The 16,330-nt window shown below is 61.9% G+C and overlaps 1 protein-coding gene and 1 long non-coding RNA gene across 5 annotated transcripts in view; one reads left to right on the forward strand and one right to left on the reverse strand.

Annotated features, from left to right (window-relative positions):
- MYT1L (myelin transcription factor 1 like) overlaps positions 1–16,330 on the forward strand; it is a 145,982-nt gene that overhangs the window by 112,948 nt on the left and 16,704 nt on the right. For all 4 annotated transcript variants that reach the window (XM_047098342.1, XM_047098344.1, XM_047098343.1 and 1 more), the window contains exons 15-16: positions 2,083–2,166; positions 3,515–3,736. In XM_047098342.1, coding sequence (XP_046954298.1) covers positions 2,083–2,166; positions 3,515–3,736 — 306 coding nt within the window. The remainder of the gene's footprint in view (positions 1–2,082; positions 2,167–3,514; positions 3,737–16,330) is intronic.
- Positions 1–16,330, reverse strand: part of LOC124525760 (uncharacterized) — a 33,500-nt gene that overhangs the window by 5,239 nt on the left and 11,931 nt on the right. The window contains exon 3 of the long non-coding RNA XR_006965556.1: positions 1,334–2,658. This is a non-coding gene — a long non-coding RNA (uncharacterized LOC124525760). The remainder of the gene's footprint in view (positions 1–1,333; positions 2,659–16,330) is intronic.

Consider the following 16,330-nt stretch of genomic DNA (forward strand, 5'->3'; position numbering starts at 1 on the left):
CGGTGTGGGACTGGACGCGGGCGACCGAGCACATGGCTCTCGCGCCCCCGGAACTCGCAGCTCAGCAGCCTGTGGTGGGTGGGCGGACAGCTTCCAGCACAGCGCGAGTGACACCCGCAGGGGACGGGGCCCCGCGGGCTCCCAGGGCCGGTTGTCAGAAGGGCGCCCACACCGAGGAACACACCTCGAGGGATGTGCCCGCCAGCGGACGGCGGGGACAGTGGCGCCGGAAGAGCGCGCGAGGGCGCAGGCGTGCGCCAGGCGGGAGAGCCGGCAGACACCGGGGGCGGGGCCGGCCCACGGTGCCCACGGCGAGGCGTTTGGTGGTGGGCCACCGGAAGGTCCTAAACGGAGCGGCTTAACACAGCTCGGAGCTGACGCCAGCCCGTCCCGACACGGCGTCGCGGAGGCAGAAGGGGGATGGTTCCGAAGGTACGGGGGACGTAAAACCAGCAGGACCCCGGGCAAGTAAGGCCAAGGATGAGCTCAGTTCCGTCTCGGGCCGGGGAGCAGACGCCGATGCCATCCACGGAGAGGAGCGCACGAGACGTGGAGGGAACTGAGGGCGAGGAGTTTAACCTTTAGAGGGAATGAAGGGCGTCGCCCAAAGAGACGTGACCAGGAGTCGTAGGACGCACGGCTTGAGTTTTGTCGTGGATGGCAGAGGGCTCAGGAGAGCTCTGCCGGAAGGGAAGGACGTGCGGGGAGAGGGCCTGGCGGGGGCTCAGGAGCACGAGGGACGTGTGAGCTCAGGCCTCAAGCGAGGGCAGCACACGACACCGACCTCCCGGGACACAGGCCCTCCAGACGCCGAGGCTGCCGACAGGCTCGGAGGAGCATCGCCTGCAAGAGGCCACGGGCGCCCTCCGGCTCCAGATCATGGTGACCGGAAAGAGCGCTCTTCCTGGCAAGAGATCAGAGCTGGACGGCAGTGGGGACAGCCACGGAGCGGCACACCCACTTTCCAAGTTTTTAGCTTGAAACGGAGGACCAGAGGCAGCGGGAAGGAGAGGATCCGGGCACATCTCGTCTTTCCCACATTCCTATTAAAGGAGACGGTGACGTAGCAGACGGGCCACGTTCCAGAGGGGTTGGGACACCGGTCGACGGAGACAGGAGGGGCAGCGCCGGGGCCCGAAGCCCCAACCCCGGCACCCGCCCTCTGCCTGTGGGGTGCTGCTTCTTACCCGAGAGGAAAGGAGGGAAGATGCTGGGGTGGGGGGGCAGAGCGCAGCGATGGGTGAGGGGACCCTGAGACTCAGCGTGGTCAGCCAGGACTGACCGGGAAGCACGGCACAAGCTCAGGAACGGAGGAGGGGTGACGGGTACCCACCTGGGCCACGGCCGCACGTTGGCACCGGACGAGTCTGCACCCGTGTGTCCCCGCGTCTCCGTAAATGGCCTAGTTTCTGGTTTTTCAGTCTTTGCACAAGAATCGCATTTATTCTGTACGTTCTCGTGCACAATCTCATATCACAGCCTATTGTTAGCCCGTGTACACCCTCATGCAAGTTAGCACATGTGCAGTTCATACATGTTGGCCCACGTGCACGATCAGACATGTAGGAGTAGTTTTCTGTTCCAGCCGGAAGTCTTCCTTTAGATAAGCGTGAGCTTCTATTTCCGAAATTTTGACGACTGAATAAAATAATCATGTTCAACTTCCTCTGCACCTTCTGCAGACTCACAGTAAGTCTGCACTTGAGAGGAATCAGACCACCGGGTGTCATTGTCCCCAGATGGCAGGGCCCGGGCAGCGGGCTGCAGACAACAGGTCGCCGAGGAAGAGACGGAGGGAGCGTGTGTTTTCTCCTCAGCGTTACCCCTTTTCTGGGCCCGCCACCCAGTCTCTCTCTGGTGTTCCCAGCCACCCAGCGCTCCCCCTCGCCAGGGGACTGACGGGGTCTAAAGACTTGGAGAGCACACGCGGGGCCGTCCCCGGAAGGTCCCTCCTCCCGGAATAATTTTGTGTTCACGGGGAGCAGCTCCAGCTTCTGGAGAAACAGAATCTGAGCAGCGACAGCGGGGAGGGGCCTGCCCACGCCACGGTGGACGCGTCCTGAGGCTGTGTCCCTTCTTTAGTCTTTCAGGTTGCCCGAGAGCAAAGAAAAGTGGCATCAGGGTGGCACAGAGCAAGGAAGACAAGGAAGACCAGGAGCCCATCAGGTGCGCGTGTGGGGCTGGCAGAGGGCGGGCAGAGGGCCCGCGGAGGTCGGGCAGAGGGCAGCGAGCCCTTGGGGGAGCCCAGGGGGGCGGTGGGGGCAGGGGGAGGGGACGCCAGGCACCTGCAAGGCCACCTATGGGGCACCAATCCCAGAGCACACCTGCCGGTCAGGAGCACCACGTAAATAGGGAACCTCCAGCCACCTGATGCTTGGGGGAAGCGGAGCCAGGAAACGTCCCTCTGCCCCTCGGTGGGAGTCGCGGTGGCGCTGGCGGGGAGAGGCAGGTGTTAGCGGTAACACCGATGGCGAATGTCCGCTGGAAACCACGTAGCTGCCCTGTCCGGTTCTCTGGCAGGACCTGAGAGCGGCGGGCAGGCACCCCGGGCTTCCAGCACATCCTCCGGGTGTTTGCCACACACGGAAGCCCGGAGCCCGGTCCCAAAACTCCGTAAGATAAACCTGGGCTGTCTCCCTGCGATGTTCATCTCAGGGCCTTTGGAGAAAAAAAGAAATTGATTAAAAAAATAAAAATGAAAATTATTATAAAAATTACATAAAACGTATCAAAGTAATCAGGTTACACTAATTTTGTAGAATGTAAACTCTGCCGTTAAAAAAACGCATGCGAAACCCGCCGGCCCGGGCCGGTGAGGCGCGCTGAAGTCGCACCTCCATGCGGTAACCGTTGGTGGTCTGCCTGCGTCCTCGGCCCCACGGCCGTCACTGCCCCGGGGAGGTTCAGGAGCGGGGTTAGCCTGCCCTTGACCTCCAGCTGCAGCCAATGATTTTCCTACCTATTCCCCAAAAGGTACTGATGGGGTACCACGTGCCGACACCGTTCCAGGAGACTTAATTAAAATCTCTGCCTCCTGCTTAACACCCTCTCTGGCTGGAGGCTATTTTATGGCCCCGGGAGAACACAGCCAAACAGAACGCGCTTTCTAGCTCTTGAGAAAAACCACGGGTTTATACAATCGCCTTTAAAAACCAATCCTGCAATTTCTCCTTGGCCTTGCATTCCTCCACCGAAAGAGCTGTGATTCTGTCCGAAAGGGGGTCTTTTCAACAGATGCCTGCATCTCACTTGCGACATCCAACATTCCTCCCCAACACAGACATTCTCCCCAAAACCGCCTTCCTGGGGTCAGTGGCTGACCAGGCGTTTCCACGCGAGGAATTACCTCGGCTCTCCACTAGGTGGCACTTTCAGGGCCTTTTTCTCTGTCCTTTTCCTTTGCTGGAGCAGAGCCTGATGGGTTTTTCCTCAAGCCAGGTTCTTCCGACCTCGTTGTGGAGGCCACCAGGCATATGGTGGCACGACCATCACGTGCGTGTCTTCTGCTCCCCAGATGTCCCGTTCCTGGGTGCGACGGCCAGGGCCACATAACCGGGAAGTACGCCTCCCACCGCAGTGCGTCAGGATGTCCCTTGGCCGCCAAGAGACAGAAGGACGGATACCTCAATGGCTCCCAGTTCTCCTGGAAGTCGGTCAAGACGGAGGGCATGTCGTGTCCCACGCCAGGATGTGACGGGTCGGGCCACGTCAGCGGCAGCTTCCTCACACACCGGAGGTGAGTGGCCGCCTGTCCCGGGTCACGGCCAGCACGATGCGAGGCTCGTTTAGAGAGAAAAGGTGCAAAGGTGCCACCAACTCATGATCTCCTGAGGCAAAGAGAGGAAAACCCTCGAGTGTGTTTTGAGACGTTCGCCTCATTCCCATCTCTGCCTCAGGACAGGCGTTTACCAAAGTCCCGGATAGGGATCCACAGTAAGACGCACGCTGTAGCTGCACACACACGCGCATCTGCAGGTTTGTTCGTTTGGCCTAGAGACTGCAGGCAGGCCCTTCACTCCGGGAAGGAGGATGGTTTTTAGCACAGGGACCTCATGTTGCATGCCCGGGCCAAAAGGGGATCAGGACATTTCCAGAACAGCCAATCAACCCGTTAAGTTGTACTCGCTTAATTTTAAAAGAAATATGTGCAGTTAGGTTGTCTTAGCAGAAGCGGCCTATTCTGTTGAGTCAAATGCCACTCGGTGGGCCCTGCGAGGAAGAGTCGGGGTGGGTGGTGTAGACAGATCGCGGAGGCAGTGGAATCGGTCGGGCCACGTGTCCCCAGCTTCTTGCAAAGCAGGCTGGAGGACGCCAGGGGAAATGCGGTAAGCCGTGTCCAGGCCAGAATGAACAGAAGCCTCCACGCAAACAGGAAGGGGTCACGGCATGTGCAGGAACGTGTGGATCGGAGCCTTTCGATGCCCCTTGAAAGGAAGGTTACGTTTTCACTGTGAAAGAGAATCCTGCCGTGATAGGAACTCACACAGGGTCAGGGGACAGAGAGGAAACACGAATGGCTCTCCTTGACCGAATCTCTCAGCCTACGGCCCAAGGCCAGCGGCCTGGTGTCTCCTGGGAGAGGCTGGCCTTGATCGGAGGGGCCCCCACAGCCTGCAGGCGTTCACATGCTCGGGGCCCACACGGCGTCCGTTCTGCCTCCGTGCACAGACAGACCCCACTCCCGCTACTGGGACGAGGGTCTACGCCGAGGTCCGCTGGGACCCAGGACAGGCAGTGACCCCAAGGCGCCCCCTTTTGCCCATTTGCCCAGGTCCCCGCAGGAGCCACAGAGGGTCCCGGATGTGACCCATGACGCCCACCCAGCCTGAGGGCCACCAGCCCTGCTGCACGAGGCTGAGACTATGGCGCTGGCCACCATGACCCTGCCTCCAGAGGACCTGGGAGGGGGGACGCGTCAGGGCGCTGAGTCAGGGGCCCTGCCTTTCGCGCTCCCACGGCGGCCGAATCCTCGCGCTGTGAGCTGGCGTCTCAGTCGTCCCCGAGGAGGAAGAGGGCTGTCGGCGTGCCTGTCGGCGCCGCTCTGCCCCCACAGGTGCCGGGCGCTTAAGATGCCTTTGCAGGCCCTCGGCGTCTGTGCAGGAACAGGGTGGCGGCACGCGGGTAAAGGGGACGAACAGAACCGAGCGCAGAGCTGAACTGGTGTGTGTACGTTGAGGTAAAACGCACGTCTTACCGTCTTAACTACCTTTACGTGCACAGCTCAGCGGCAGAAAGGCCACTCAGGTTCTTGTGCAACCGTCCCACCATCTCCAGAAGCTTCTCGTGTTCCCAAACCGCAGCTCTGTCCCCAGTAACACCGAGGCTGACCCCCTCCCCCAGCCCCGGTGCCCACCGTCCACCCTCCGCCTCCACGATCAGACGACTCCAGGGACGTATGACGAGTGGAATCAGCCAGTGTCTGTCCTTCTAGGTCTGGCCGATTTCACTGAGCACAGCGTCCCCAAGATTCACCGTGTGTTGCAGCTGTCACAATGTCCTTCCTTTTTAAGGCTGAATCACACCCTATTGTCTATTGACCTGCAGTTTTTATCTGCTGAACAAGTGCTCATTTATTTTATCGGGTAGGCAAAATGCGATTCCCAGAAGGTGCGAGAATTGGACAATTCCCGGGCGAGAATTGGAAAAGCGTGCAGACGTTAGCTGAGCAGAGTGTCTGAAGGCTCAGCCTTTGGAGGCTGTGGCCCCGGCCTCGTGGGGTGACAGGCCAGCTGTCGCCCCAAACCTTTAAGGTCTTAGCGAGGAGGAGTCTCCAGAAAGACGGCCTTGGCGCATTGAGACGTGGGGTTCCTGATACACCCCCTGTGCTGGGAAAACACAAAGTTCCCGTTATCCCTCTTTTCCTCCAAAGTGTGGCAGCCTTCATAGGTGACAAGAGATCATGTCTAACGGTGCCGGGACAGAAGCACCGGGCGAGCGGGAACACGCGTCTGTGGCCTCCAGGCCCTCCGAGTCGCTCTCCCCAGTTTCCTCCTCTGGGAGGTCACAGCCCGCGGACACCCCGGGACAGGGACGGTCAGAGCCCCAGGGGCTCTGCGCGCCACAGTCCCCACAGTTCCCGCTTGCCGCGAAACCGTTGGAGGCAAACTCTCCACCCTGTGAGGGAGGGTGGGGGGCTCCAGCCCGTGTCCCCAGCAGAGCTCATGTAAAGGGCATAGGAAATGTCTTATTTTTCTTCAGGATTGGTCGAGTCTTCCTAAAACAGCAGTGTTTAGAATGAAAACCCAGATACTTTCCCATGTAAATCAGACATTTCTATCAGGACATACTGCGAACCCTCCAGCAGTACGGGAAGCCGAAGTCGCTGTCTTCTGACGATGCGGCACAGGCCCTCGTGATCTGTAGATGCTTCTCGAGCATCCGGGACGGACCGGCTCTCCCCGTCGTCACTTCGAAGGCCAGCTGTGAGCCAAACGAGTGCTGTCACCCGAAGCAGTGGCCACACGCACCTCCCAGGGGGCCGTGGAGAGGGTTCCAGAAAACCTGGATGGGGACAGCTGGGACCAAAGCCAGCCTGAGAGAGGGCAGAGGGCAGAGGGCAGGTGTCAGGGTGGGGAGTGAGGATGTGGCCACTGGTAGAAGAGATTCAGGAGGGAGACACGTATCTCCCCAGGGCCCATGATCGAGGCATGGCCTCGGGAAGAGAGAATCCATGTGTTACCAGAAGGGGAAAATGGGGGAGACAGTAAGACACTGAAGACCCAGGCCGGCTGCGGGAGGTGGGAGCCCGGCCAGGACGACGACAAGTGGGGCAGGAGGAGGAGGGGTGGGTGGGCAGCGGACGGCGGCCCAGGGGGCCCCAAAGGGGCGGCACGCCCTGTCCCAGCAGCCAGCAGGGTGCGGGAGGGGAAAGCAGGCAGCAGCTTGGCACAGCCCGGGCACGGGCCCCAGGGGTGACTGGGAGCGGGGTGCAGGCAGGCCGGGAAGGGCGGGGAGGCCGGGAGGAGCCCGCTGACCCGGCGGTAGCGACACAATTCCCAGCCGGCACCCGCCTTCCCCCCACCTGGTGCCTGGGCTTCCGCCCGGGGACCTCGCTCCCCTCCCTGCCAGCCTTGCTGAGTGCCATTCCCTCCGCCTCTGAGCGCCTTCCCGTTGCCTACAATGCTCTTTCCTCCACTTCCCCACCTGCCCTACGAAGGCCTCCTCGTCCTTCAACATGATGTCGGGCTCGTCGTGCGCCAAGCAGAGTTCGAAATACCTTGCGATGTTAACCCTCGTCATCTTCATAAGAACCCATGGAATTAGGCCCCATAACGTGCCCGGTTTGTAAACATTCCTGGTCTGTAGACCAGAACTCAGGCCACAGGAGTTAAGTACTTGTGTGTCTAAGTGACGGGGCAGGACTCGAACCCAGGCAGCCTGCCTCCTGCATTCCGGGGCCCCTCCTCCGAGCTGTGCGGCTCCCCTTCACCCTGAGCCTCTGTATCCAGGTGGTGAAACAGGCCGGACTCCCCTGTCCACGCAGGGTGCCCTGTGTGTCCCGCTCCCCGGTAACTGCAGGGTCTGCCCTGCTCCGTTGCAACGGCTTCTTCCCCCTTCTACGTATCCAGGGCACCTCACTTGTCCCCGCATACCAGCATTTAGGAAACGGTCTCCCGCCTCCGTGAGTGACGGAATACGTTTTCTGAGGTGGTCAGAGCTCTGGTGAAAATAGGCAGCAGGGGGCTCACTGGGTGCACCGAGCAGCCTGGCCTCCTCCGAGACAGGAACGCTTTCCAGGTGTGACGGGTCCCGAGGCAAGAGGTTCCAGCACGGTCTGGGGGTGAGGGGCATGAGGTGGAAAAGCAGGGCACAGGGAGAGAGCTCTGCCGGGGGCCCCGCTGCCTGGGGAGGCCACTGTGCATCCTGGGGCACAGGTGCGGGAGGCCGGGGGCGGGGGGGGGGGGAAGGTGGGTGTCCCTAGCTGTTGAACCTGCTTCTCTGTGTGTGAGTATCCCCTCCACCTTACTGCCCTTCAAGGAACAGTGGAAGAGTCTACAGAATTAAAGTCACTGGTTCTAACCCTGGAAACAAAATACGCAACCTTGGAACTAAGTCGTATCTTTCACTGGGCTTGACCAAAATGAACTTTTTTTCAAAAAGATCACACCCTAGACCCTCTTAAACTTTCCCACTTGGATCCGACAACCTGATTTATTTTATTTTCAGCTTCTTTCTAGTCCATCCCACACAGGGAGCTGGCTTTCTTCAGAATTTCACTTTGCTTGGCACTTCCCGAGAGAATTGCATTAAAAATCATTCCCCGTGCTGAGTGCTTCCTACCGGAGTTATCTTGTACTCAGTCACCTCCCGCCACGATCCGGAGGAGGACCCAGCTCCTCCCCCACATCCATCCCATAGGGAGACCCAGGCCATAGCATCACCAGATGCAAGGGACGCTGGGAGATGGAGTCTCCCCAAGGGACGCTGGGGGATGGAGTCTAGGAGCCCAAGAGGAGGAAAGCTCTATCCTTATCCGGCTTCCATGGGGTATTGAGAAGCCCTAAATTTTTTACAAACGTACGTATCACTGAGCCACCGCACCCTGAGATTCAGAGGTCAGACAACCAACACCAAGGAGGGAAGGCACTCTCCGGCGGGCACGCTGCCAGGAAGGAGAAGGTCCCGCCCGGGGCATCACGCGGGGACCGTCGTGTATACCTGCAGGACGGGCCCGGGACGCCTGTAGTGCGGGAACCCTGGCAGGCGTTGGGAACAGCACTTCGGCCACCTGGCCAGCTCAGCTTCCTCGTAGGCGAGACACCTGCTCCTCGTGAGGCACGGGGGAGGCGGAGCGGGGCAGACCTCTCCCGCCTCGGGGGCGTCAGCAGCTGGCACGGCCCTGCCCGTGCCCAAGCCGGAGGTGGCGGCCTGTGCAGCGAGCCATCTCACGGCTGAGAGCTCGCCCCTCCCTCCAAGACCACACGTGTGCACAGAGGACCCGCAAGGAGGTTCCTCGATGACAAATCCAACTTCCACCGCTTTCCACCGCTTGGAGGAATGAAAACTCACGGGTCTAGTAACTGTGATCCAAGGTGTGGAGGAAGCCGGGGGGCCTGTCGCTTCTGGAATGCTCCCTCTGGACTCTGCCCGGCCCCCTGGCCCTCACCCTTGTCACAAGGACACTTGTCTGAGTTCCCTCCCCCCGCTGCTGCCACAGGAGGAAACGGGGAGGCCGTGGCCGGGGTTTTCGGGGTCACAAAAGCTTACTGAAGGCTTTTCTTTACAGCATGAGAAGAGAGGTCCCCTAACTTGCAGGTTTCTGTCCCAGGGGAGGAGGGAAGGAGGGGCTGAGGTGGCCGCTCTCTGGAAGGAGGAGGTGCCCTGCCAGGCGGGACGGGGATCTGCTGGACCCCCGCCCGCGTCCGGGAAGGCAGCCGTGCCCCCACGCCCCCCTGGCCACCACGGGGCCGTCTCACCCGGTGGCGTCATCTGCGGAAAGATGCCTCCACGCTCTGTTCTGCTCGAGGCCTTGGATTTGCTCTGTTGGCCGAGGAGGCCGGGAGGCAGCGTCCACCCTGCAGGGCACCTGTCCTTCGCGGGGCCGGGGCTCCCCGGCAAGAGGGGTACCGTGAGGCCGCGCTGAGGAAACCGCTCTCCCCTGCGGGGACGCACGCGGGGCCGTGGGCCCCGTGCCCTTGGCGAGAGCCGCCCACACAGCCTCCTCCTGCACACACCCCGAAGCAGCGGGCAGGACCCAACTGGGGCACACGACGAACCCCCCGCACAGGTGGCCTGGCCGGTCCCCTAACCGCACGGGAGATCTGAGTTCAGGGCCCTGAGCGGCCGGCCGCCAGGGCCCGGGTCCGGACGCGCCCCGGGGGACTGGTCCCCTCTGCACGACCCCGTGCTGACCCCTGTCCCCTGAAAGCACCCTGTCGTCTGACTCCTGTATCTTAATCTCCACGTTTTGTGTCTGACGGGAAGCAGTTGAGAGGGAGAAACGTGGGCCCAGCACCTACCCGGAACCGCAAGCCCCACGGGCCCCGTGAAGAGTCAGAAGGGAGAGGTCACGCCTGTGGCCTCCTCGGCCTGAAGAGGATGGGAGACGTGCAGTGTTTGCTGGGGGGGTGGGGGGGGGTGCTCGGCCCTCCCTCCTGGACCCACGTCTCACCCGCACCACATCTTTCTGCCCCCGGGCCCAGTCCGCACTCGACGGCTGCTGGAGGCTCACTTCCCTTCCAGGCGGCCTGACCAGCAGCCGGTGCCACAGATACCGCAGCCCGGGCCGTAAAGCCAGCTCCCGGCTCTGCTCCTGCCCGCGGGACACCTGCCCGGCCGCGGGAGCCCCTGCCGGGCCCTCACCAGGCTGAAATCAAGGTATCAAGGTCTGCGCCCCCACCTGGAGCTCACTGTCCGCCTCAGACTCACTCGGGGTCTTGGCAGAATCCCGTGCCTTGAGGCTCCGGGACTGAGGCCCCTCCCCCACCTCCCCCACCCCCCACCTCCCCCACCCCCGTGTCCAGACTGATGGCCGCAGGAGCAGCCACCTGCTGCAAGCACCGCTCACCCAGGGAGGGGTCGACAGGGGCCCAGGCACGGGGGCAGGGACTCCAGGGTCCCCCTGAGCGCTCGGCCCCCACCAGCATATTGTCGGGGCCACGGCGCCAGGGTCTTTAGAGAAACAAATCTCTCCTACCGTCTCTGCCTCAAGAAACGCAGCCTGTTAGGATTGAGTAGGGAAAGCCAACGTGCAAGCCAAAACCCGATAACGCAAACGAGCTCGCTTTTATCTCCAATAAACAGACGAAGAAACGGAACTCTTAAAAGCTTTAAAGTCCCAGGATGGGAGTGAATCTGAATTAAAACACCAACACAGAACAGCACAAAACCAAACGGCACAAAGACCTCGGAGCTCTAGGTCAGAGGTCGCCGCTCAGCCGGCCCCCGCGGACCCTCTTGTCTCCAGCCACTTCTGACCAGCGCGACACGACCCTCAACCCGTAAGCAAACCGCAGGTTTTGGGGATACAGCAGTTTTGTGAATGTGATTGTGTTGCACAGTTCTACAAGCCTGTGTGTCTTCTATGACTGTGCTCGTGTCCGTGCTTCCTCCCCGCGAGGCAAGCACGTAACCTGGGGTCCTGCCTCCACCCCCTGCTTTCTCCGAGGGCACACTTCTTGCGCCCGGGGGCGAGGTGTCCTTGCTCGTGGCCCCTGCGCCCCACCAGCTGCCTCCAGCGGTCCGCGCGCTCCGTCCTCGGCAGAGGCACTGGGACCACCTGACAGTGGCCACCGGTGCTCAAAGACATCTGTCCTCTCTGTCCCTTGAAATTCCTGTGTCCTGGGGTCTCTGGGACCCACCACCCCTGGCCTCAGCCCTCCCTGCCCGGCTTGAGCTAGCCCCATGGACACCCAGCACTCGGGGCTCCCAGCCGGCGGCGGGGGGGGGGGGTCCTGCTCCCTCCCGGGAGCCACTGACACCCCTTGTGCCCTCTCCTCCCCCACAGCCTCCTGGCAGCTGCCCAGGAGGAGGACCAGCCCTCCAGGACCCTGGGGACAGGCACCCAGGCCTGTGGCCACCAACCTGTGGGGCTGGGAGCCATCGGTGCGGTTCCCCGCAGGGTCCCTGCCTCTGTTGTGTGACTGGTTCGGACGATTTGAGTTTACATGCGGACCCACGTGCAGCCCCTTGTGGGGGCACCCTGGAGCCACCCTGGGGTTCTCGTCTACAGCTGCTGCAGTGGTGCCTTCCCGCCGTCCCTCCTCCGGTGCGGGCTCAGCGGGGGTAGGACGCGCACAGCCCCCTCCCTGGACTGAGGCCACCGGCCCTTCCCGAGGTGCGTCCCCGTGTCGCCGGAGCGCCGGCCTGCCCCCTGCGGTGTCCCACTCGGGAAAGCTCCCGTCCACGGAACAGGGAGGGGTGGGAACACGGAAGAAGCTCGCGCACGCGGCCGCCCTGACACGCTCCCGAGGCCGCAGGCGTGTGTTCTCTCGCGCCCTGGAGGCCAGGGGTCCAACACCAAGATGCGGGCAGGGCTTCCTCCAAAGGCTCCGGGCTGTCCTCCCGGCCGCTCCAGCACCACGGGCACAGGGCACGTCCCTCTTCTAGGGGACACCTGTCACTGGCCGGCATACCGTTGTCTCAGCCTGATCACATCGGCGAAGGTCCGGATAGGGCCCTGCTCACAGGTTCTGGAAGCTGGGACATGAGCATATCTTTCTGAGGGGACCGCTGACCCACAGTAATAACTCTGCCGGATTTCGCTCTGAGCTTCCTGAGAGTGAGCAGAAGGACAGACAGAAAGACAACGGCGTCCTCACCGCCTGTTCGGATGAGCTCCCGCACCACAAAACCCAACGGGCTCAGCAAGGTGACAAGGGGACAAGGGGACAAGGGGACAGGGGCTGTGTCTCTCCGAGTGGCGGCTTGTGGCCGTCAGATCCCGGCTCCCGTCTTGCTGCTGCACCATCGGGACACTCCGCGCCTCCTCTCGGGGGCTCCTTCTGTCCCCGTGAGGGGCTGGGGGCCGCGGTCTCTTGGGCACCCACTCAGCGTTTGCCTCCGTCCCCTGGGCCGGGCGTCCTCCTGTGGCCTCCTCACCCGTGGCCTCGCCTGGGGTCTCATCACACCGGATTCCTCGCTGAGGAGGAAGAGTGGCCGGGCTCCCGGCCATTGTGACCCACAGAAAGGAAGAGAAGAGAAGAGCGCACTCCGTACAGACGGACGGACGGACAGATGTCCTCCCTGCACTCGATTTCAGCAGCCGCCTCCAGGGAAAATCCCGGTCACTGCACCATCTCAAAACTCTGCTGAAACGACCTGCTCTCATTTTACAAACCCAGGAAAAAAACAGCGGGAACGCAGAAAGCGAACAGGGCTCCGTCACTCGCACCGAGTAGCGGGAGCCGTGGAGGCGGCGGACGCAGGTGCACAGACCCAGGAAGGTGGGGACCAGAAGTGAGCACGCGGCCCGCGGGCGCCACGGACCCCGCGGCGGGATTCGGGGCGGGCTCCAAAATCGCACCAGGTGGAAATCTCTGTAAGGAGAGCGGGGCTCCAGGAGCCCGGCCTCGTGCGCCCCTCGCCCCAGCAGAAGGGACGGGGTCCCAGGTGCGTGGGAAGCAGGAATGGAGGGGGGCGTGGGGCCCTCCGCCTCTTGCTCCCAACCTGCTGTGGCCACCGCGTCAGCCCGTGTGCAACCCCTGCGACCTCCAGACAGACATCCGCAGGCCCCAAAGACAGGCCTCAACTGGCAATACTGGGGCCATGGGAATGAACAGCCAAGGACGACCAACTGGTTAAGGAAAGCGCTAAGCAACGTAACAGAAATCGAGAGAAACTGCATAAAGAGAAAGAAAAGCTCAGAGAAAACAGGCATTTCTGGAAAGAGGAGATTTTTTTTTAAATTTTGTCATCAGAAAAGGAGAATAAACAGAATGTAACAAATTATTATATTCCTAATCCAAGAAAAATTAAGAGAACAAGAAAGATCTTTTTAAAACAAAGACAAGCGAAATAAAAAGTTCAGTTACAAGGTCAGAATATAAAGTCGAGGAAATCTCTCTTAAATTACAAACATGAGAAAAGAAGATAATTTAACAAAACAGAGAAAGAATCGAGACGCTTCCTACGGAGCTCACAGGGATCTGCGAAGGTAGGAAAAGAGAGAAAACAGGAGAAGGAAAATCACCGAGGGAAGAGCGGGACACACACCCAGGGGAAGGTCCCCGAGCCTGGAGGGGGTTCGGCTCAGATCTGCGCTTGCTGAGTTTAGAGAAGGCGTCCTGAAGGAATGAGAGCAGCCGTGGAGGGGACACCGTGCCCCACAGTCTCCCCCAGAGCAGCAGAGCCAGGACCAGAGACCTGCTTCAGGGCCCCCGATGCTCTGTGGCCACCCAGCACCCAGACCCAGGCCCTCCCGCTGGGGTAACCGTCCTGCTGGGGTGACCCTCCTGCCGGGGTGACCCTCCTACCGGGGTGACCCTCCAGCCGGGGTGACCGTCCTGCTGGGGTGACCATCCCGCCAGAGTGACTGTCCTGTCAGGGTGACCCTCCTGCCGGGGTGACCCTCCTACCGGGGTGACCCTCCAACCGGGGTGACCGTCCTGTCAGGGTGACCCTCCAGCCGGGGTGACTGTCCTGCTGGGGTGACCATCCCGTCACGGTGACCCTCCCACCAGGGTGACCGTCCTGTCAGGGTGACCCTCCAGCCGGGGTGACCGTCCTGCTGGGGTGACCATCCCGTCGCAGTGACCCTCCCGCCAGGGTGACTGTCCCGCTGGGGTGACCATCCCGCCAGAGTGACTGTCCTGTCAGGGTGACCCTCCTGCCGGGGTGACCCTCCTACCGGGGTGACCCTCCAACCGGGGTGACCGTCCTGTCAGGGTGACCCTCCAGCCGGGGTGACTGTCCTGCTGGGGTGACCATCCCGTCACGGTGACCCTCCCACCAGGGTGACCGTCCTGTCAGGGTGACCCTCCAGCCGGGGTGACTGTCCTGCTGGGGTGACCATCCCGTCATGGTGACCCTCCCACCAGGGTGACTGTCCTGTCAGGGTGACCCTCCAGCCGGGGTGACCGTCCTGCTGGGGTGACCATCCCGTCACGGTGACCCTCCCGCCAGGGTGACTATCCTGTCAGGGTGACCGTCCTGTCGGGGTGACCGTCCTTCTGGGGTGACCCTCCTGCGGGGTGATGCTCCTACCAGGGTGACCCTCCAACCGGGGTGACTGTCCCGCTGGGGTGACCATCCCGTCGCAGTGACCCTCCCGCCAGGGTGACTGTCCTGTCAGGGTGACCCTCCTGCCGGGGTGACCCTCCTACCAGGGTGACCATCCTGCCCCGGGGCGGCCAGCCTTCCCGTGGGCAGTGTACCAGCCTCCTACCCCCTCCCCGCACGTTGGGGGCAGGTGGTCTAGAAACCCTAGAGAGCCAGGAAGCCCAGTAGGCAGTTCAGCGGGGACATTGGTGCCCCTCCCCCCACACGAAGCCTCCTGCTCGTGAGTCAGCAGAAGCGGGGGTGGGGATGGCTGTGACCATTGACCGTCCACACTGCAGGCCCCGTTACTGAGTGTATCTCCTCTCTCTCAGGTGACAGTCACACAGGAAGGGGGCCGTTCAGCAAGGTGAGACAGCAAATAGTAAATCAAGTGTCCAGGTGGTAAAACGTGGCTGGAAAGAGGCCGGTTGCATCTGGGTGTGTGCCTCCGGGCCGAGTTCTGAGCCACAGACAGCCCCGCGTGCGGGTCCCCGAGAGTCCTCCGTCCCTAAATGCTCGGCCCCCCGCCCCCGCTCTCTGGGCCTCTGGGCAGCACACCCCACCTGCCCACAAGGCTCTTATTGTCCTCCTCCCACGACCCACCCTCACCGCCCCCGGGTCTTTTCAGCCGTACCTTCCGGAGCCTTTCCCTTAATTTAGCTATTTTCAGCTGTAAGATTCTCCTGAAGGACGTCCGTTTGGGGCCGATGTCCTGACCGAATGTCCCTCCTCCCTCTGAAGCATTTGCCTGGACCCACCCTGGGCTTCCTGGTGCTGTCCCTGTGCCTGACATCTGGGGGAGCTGGGGGAGGGGGGGAGGCAGCAAGCTGGGTGGGCAACAAGTTAAGTGATGCCCAGAGCGGCCAGAACTAAGACTCCGTGACTTTCCAAACCCCCACTCAGAGCGATGCGGTTGTAATTAGAGGTGTTCCCATGATGGCCCACTGGGCCCCGTGGGAGCCACACCGAGACCCCCAGGTCCGCTCCCTGCAGGCAGCGGGCGTGGGACATTCCCCTGAGTCCTCAGCAATCCGGGCCCCCAGGAGTCAACATGCCACAAAGTGAGGCCAGCGTGAGCTGCCACCAGATCCGCGGACCCGCCCCGCACCCAGCTCAGTGCCACGGGACACTTCCAAATTTGACCCATGAGGTCATGCGGTCCCCGTGCGCGGGTGGGTGGGCCTGAGCAAAACAGATGACTCTGCGGTGCTGAGTCCCGGTTCAGTTTCCCGGCTTCAGGGCGGTGGCCTGCCATCCCCAGCTGGCCCTTCGCGTCACTGAAAACCAGGAGAAGCCTCGGAAGATGAAGGCAGTGTGGGCGAGGAGTCCGAATTTGGACGTGTTCCTTCCGCTGCACGTTCGGGTCTGGGAGCAGCGTTCTAGGCACCCCCGGAGACGCCCGGTGGGTCTACTCTGCTGATGCCTCCCCTTCGCTGCTTTGCGACCGCGCACTGCCGCGTGGCTTAGTTCCCACCACCCTATCGTCAGGGCAGGGGAACTCGGGTGGGGAGATACCCAGCGGGCACCACACTGGTGCTAGCGGCTTCCAGGAGCCACCAGACTCGGCCGGCAACAAGCTGGCCTCTGAACAGCCCTGCTGAGCGGGGACAGGAGAGGACACCAGGATGCGAGA

The sequence above is a fragment of the Lynx rufus genome, unplaced genomic scaffold (genome assembly GCF_022079265.1).
Source record: "Lynx rufus isolate CCGP_SWC_20201006 ecotype Redwood Valley unplaced genomic scaffold, mLynRuf1.p SCAF_47, whole genome shotgun sequence".
NCBI lineage: Eukaryota > Metazoa > Chordata > Mammalia > Carnivora > Felidae > Lynx > Lynx rufus.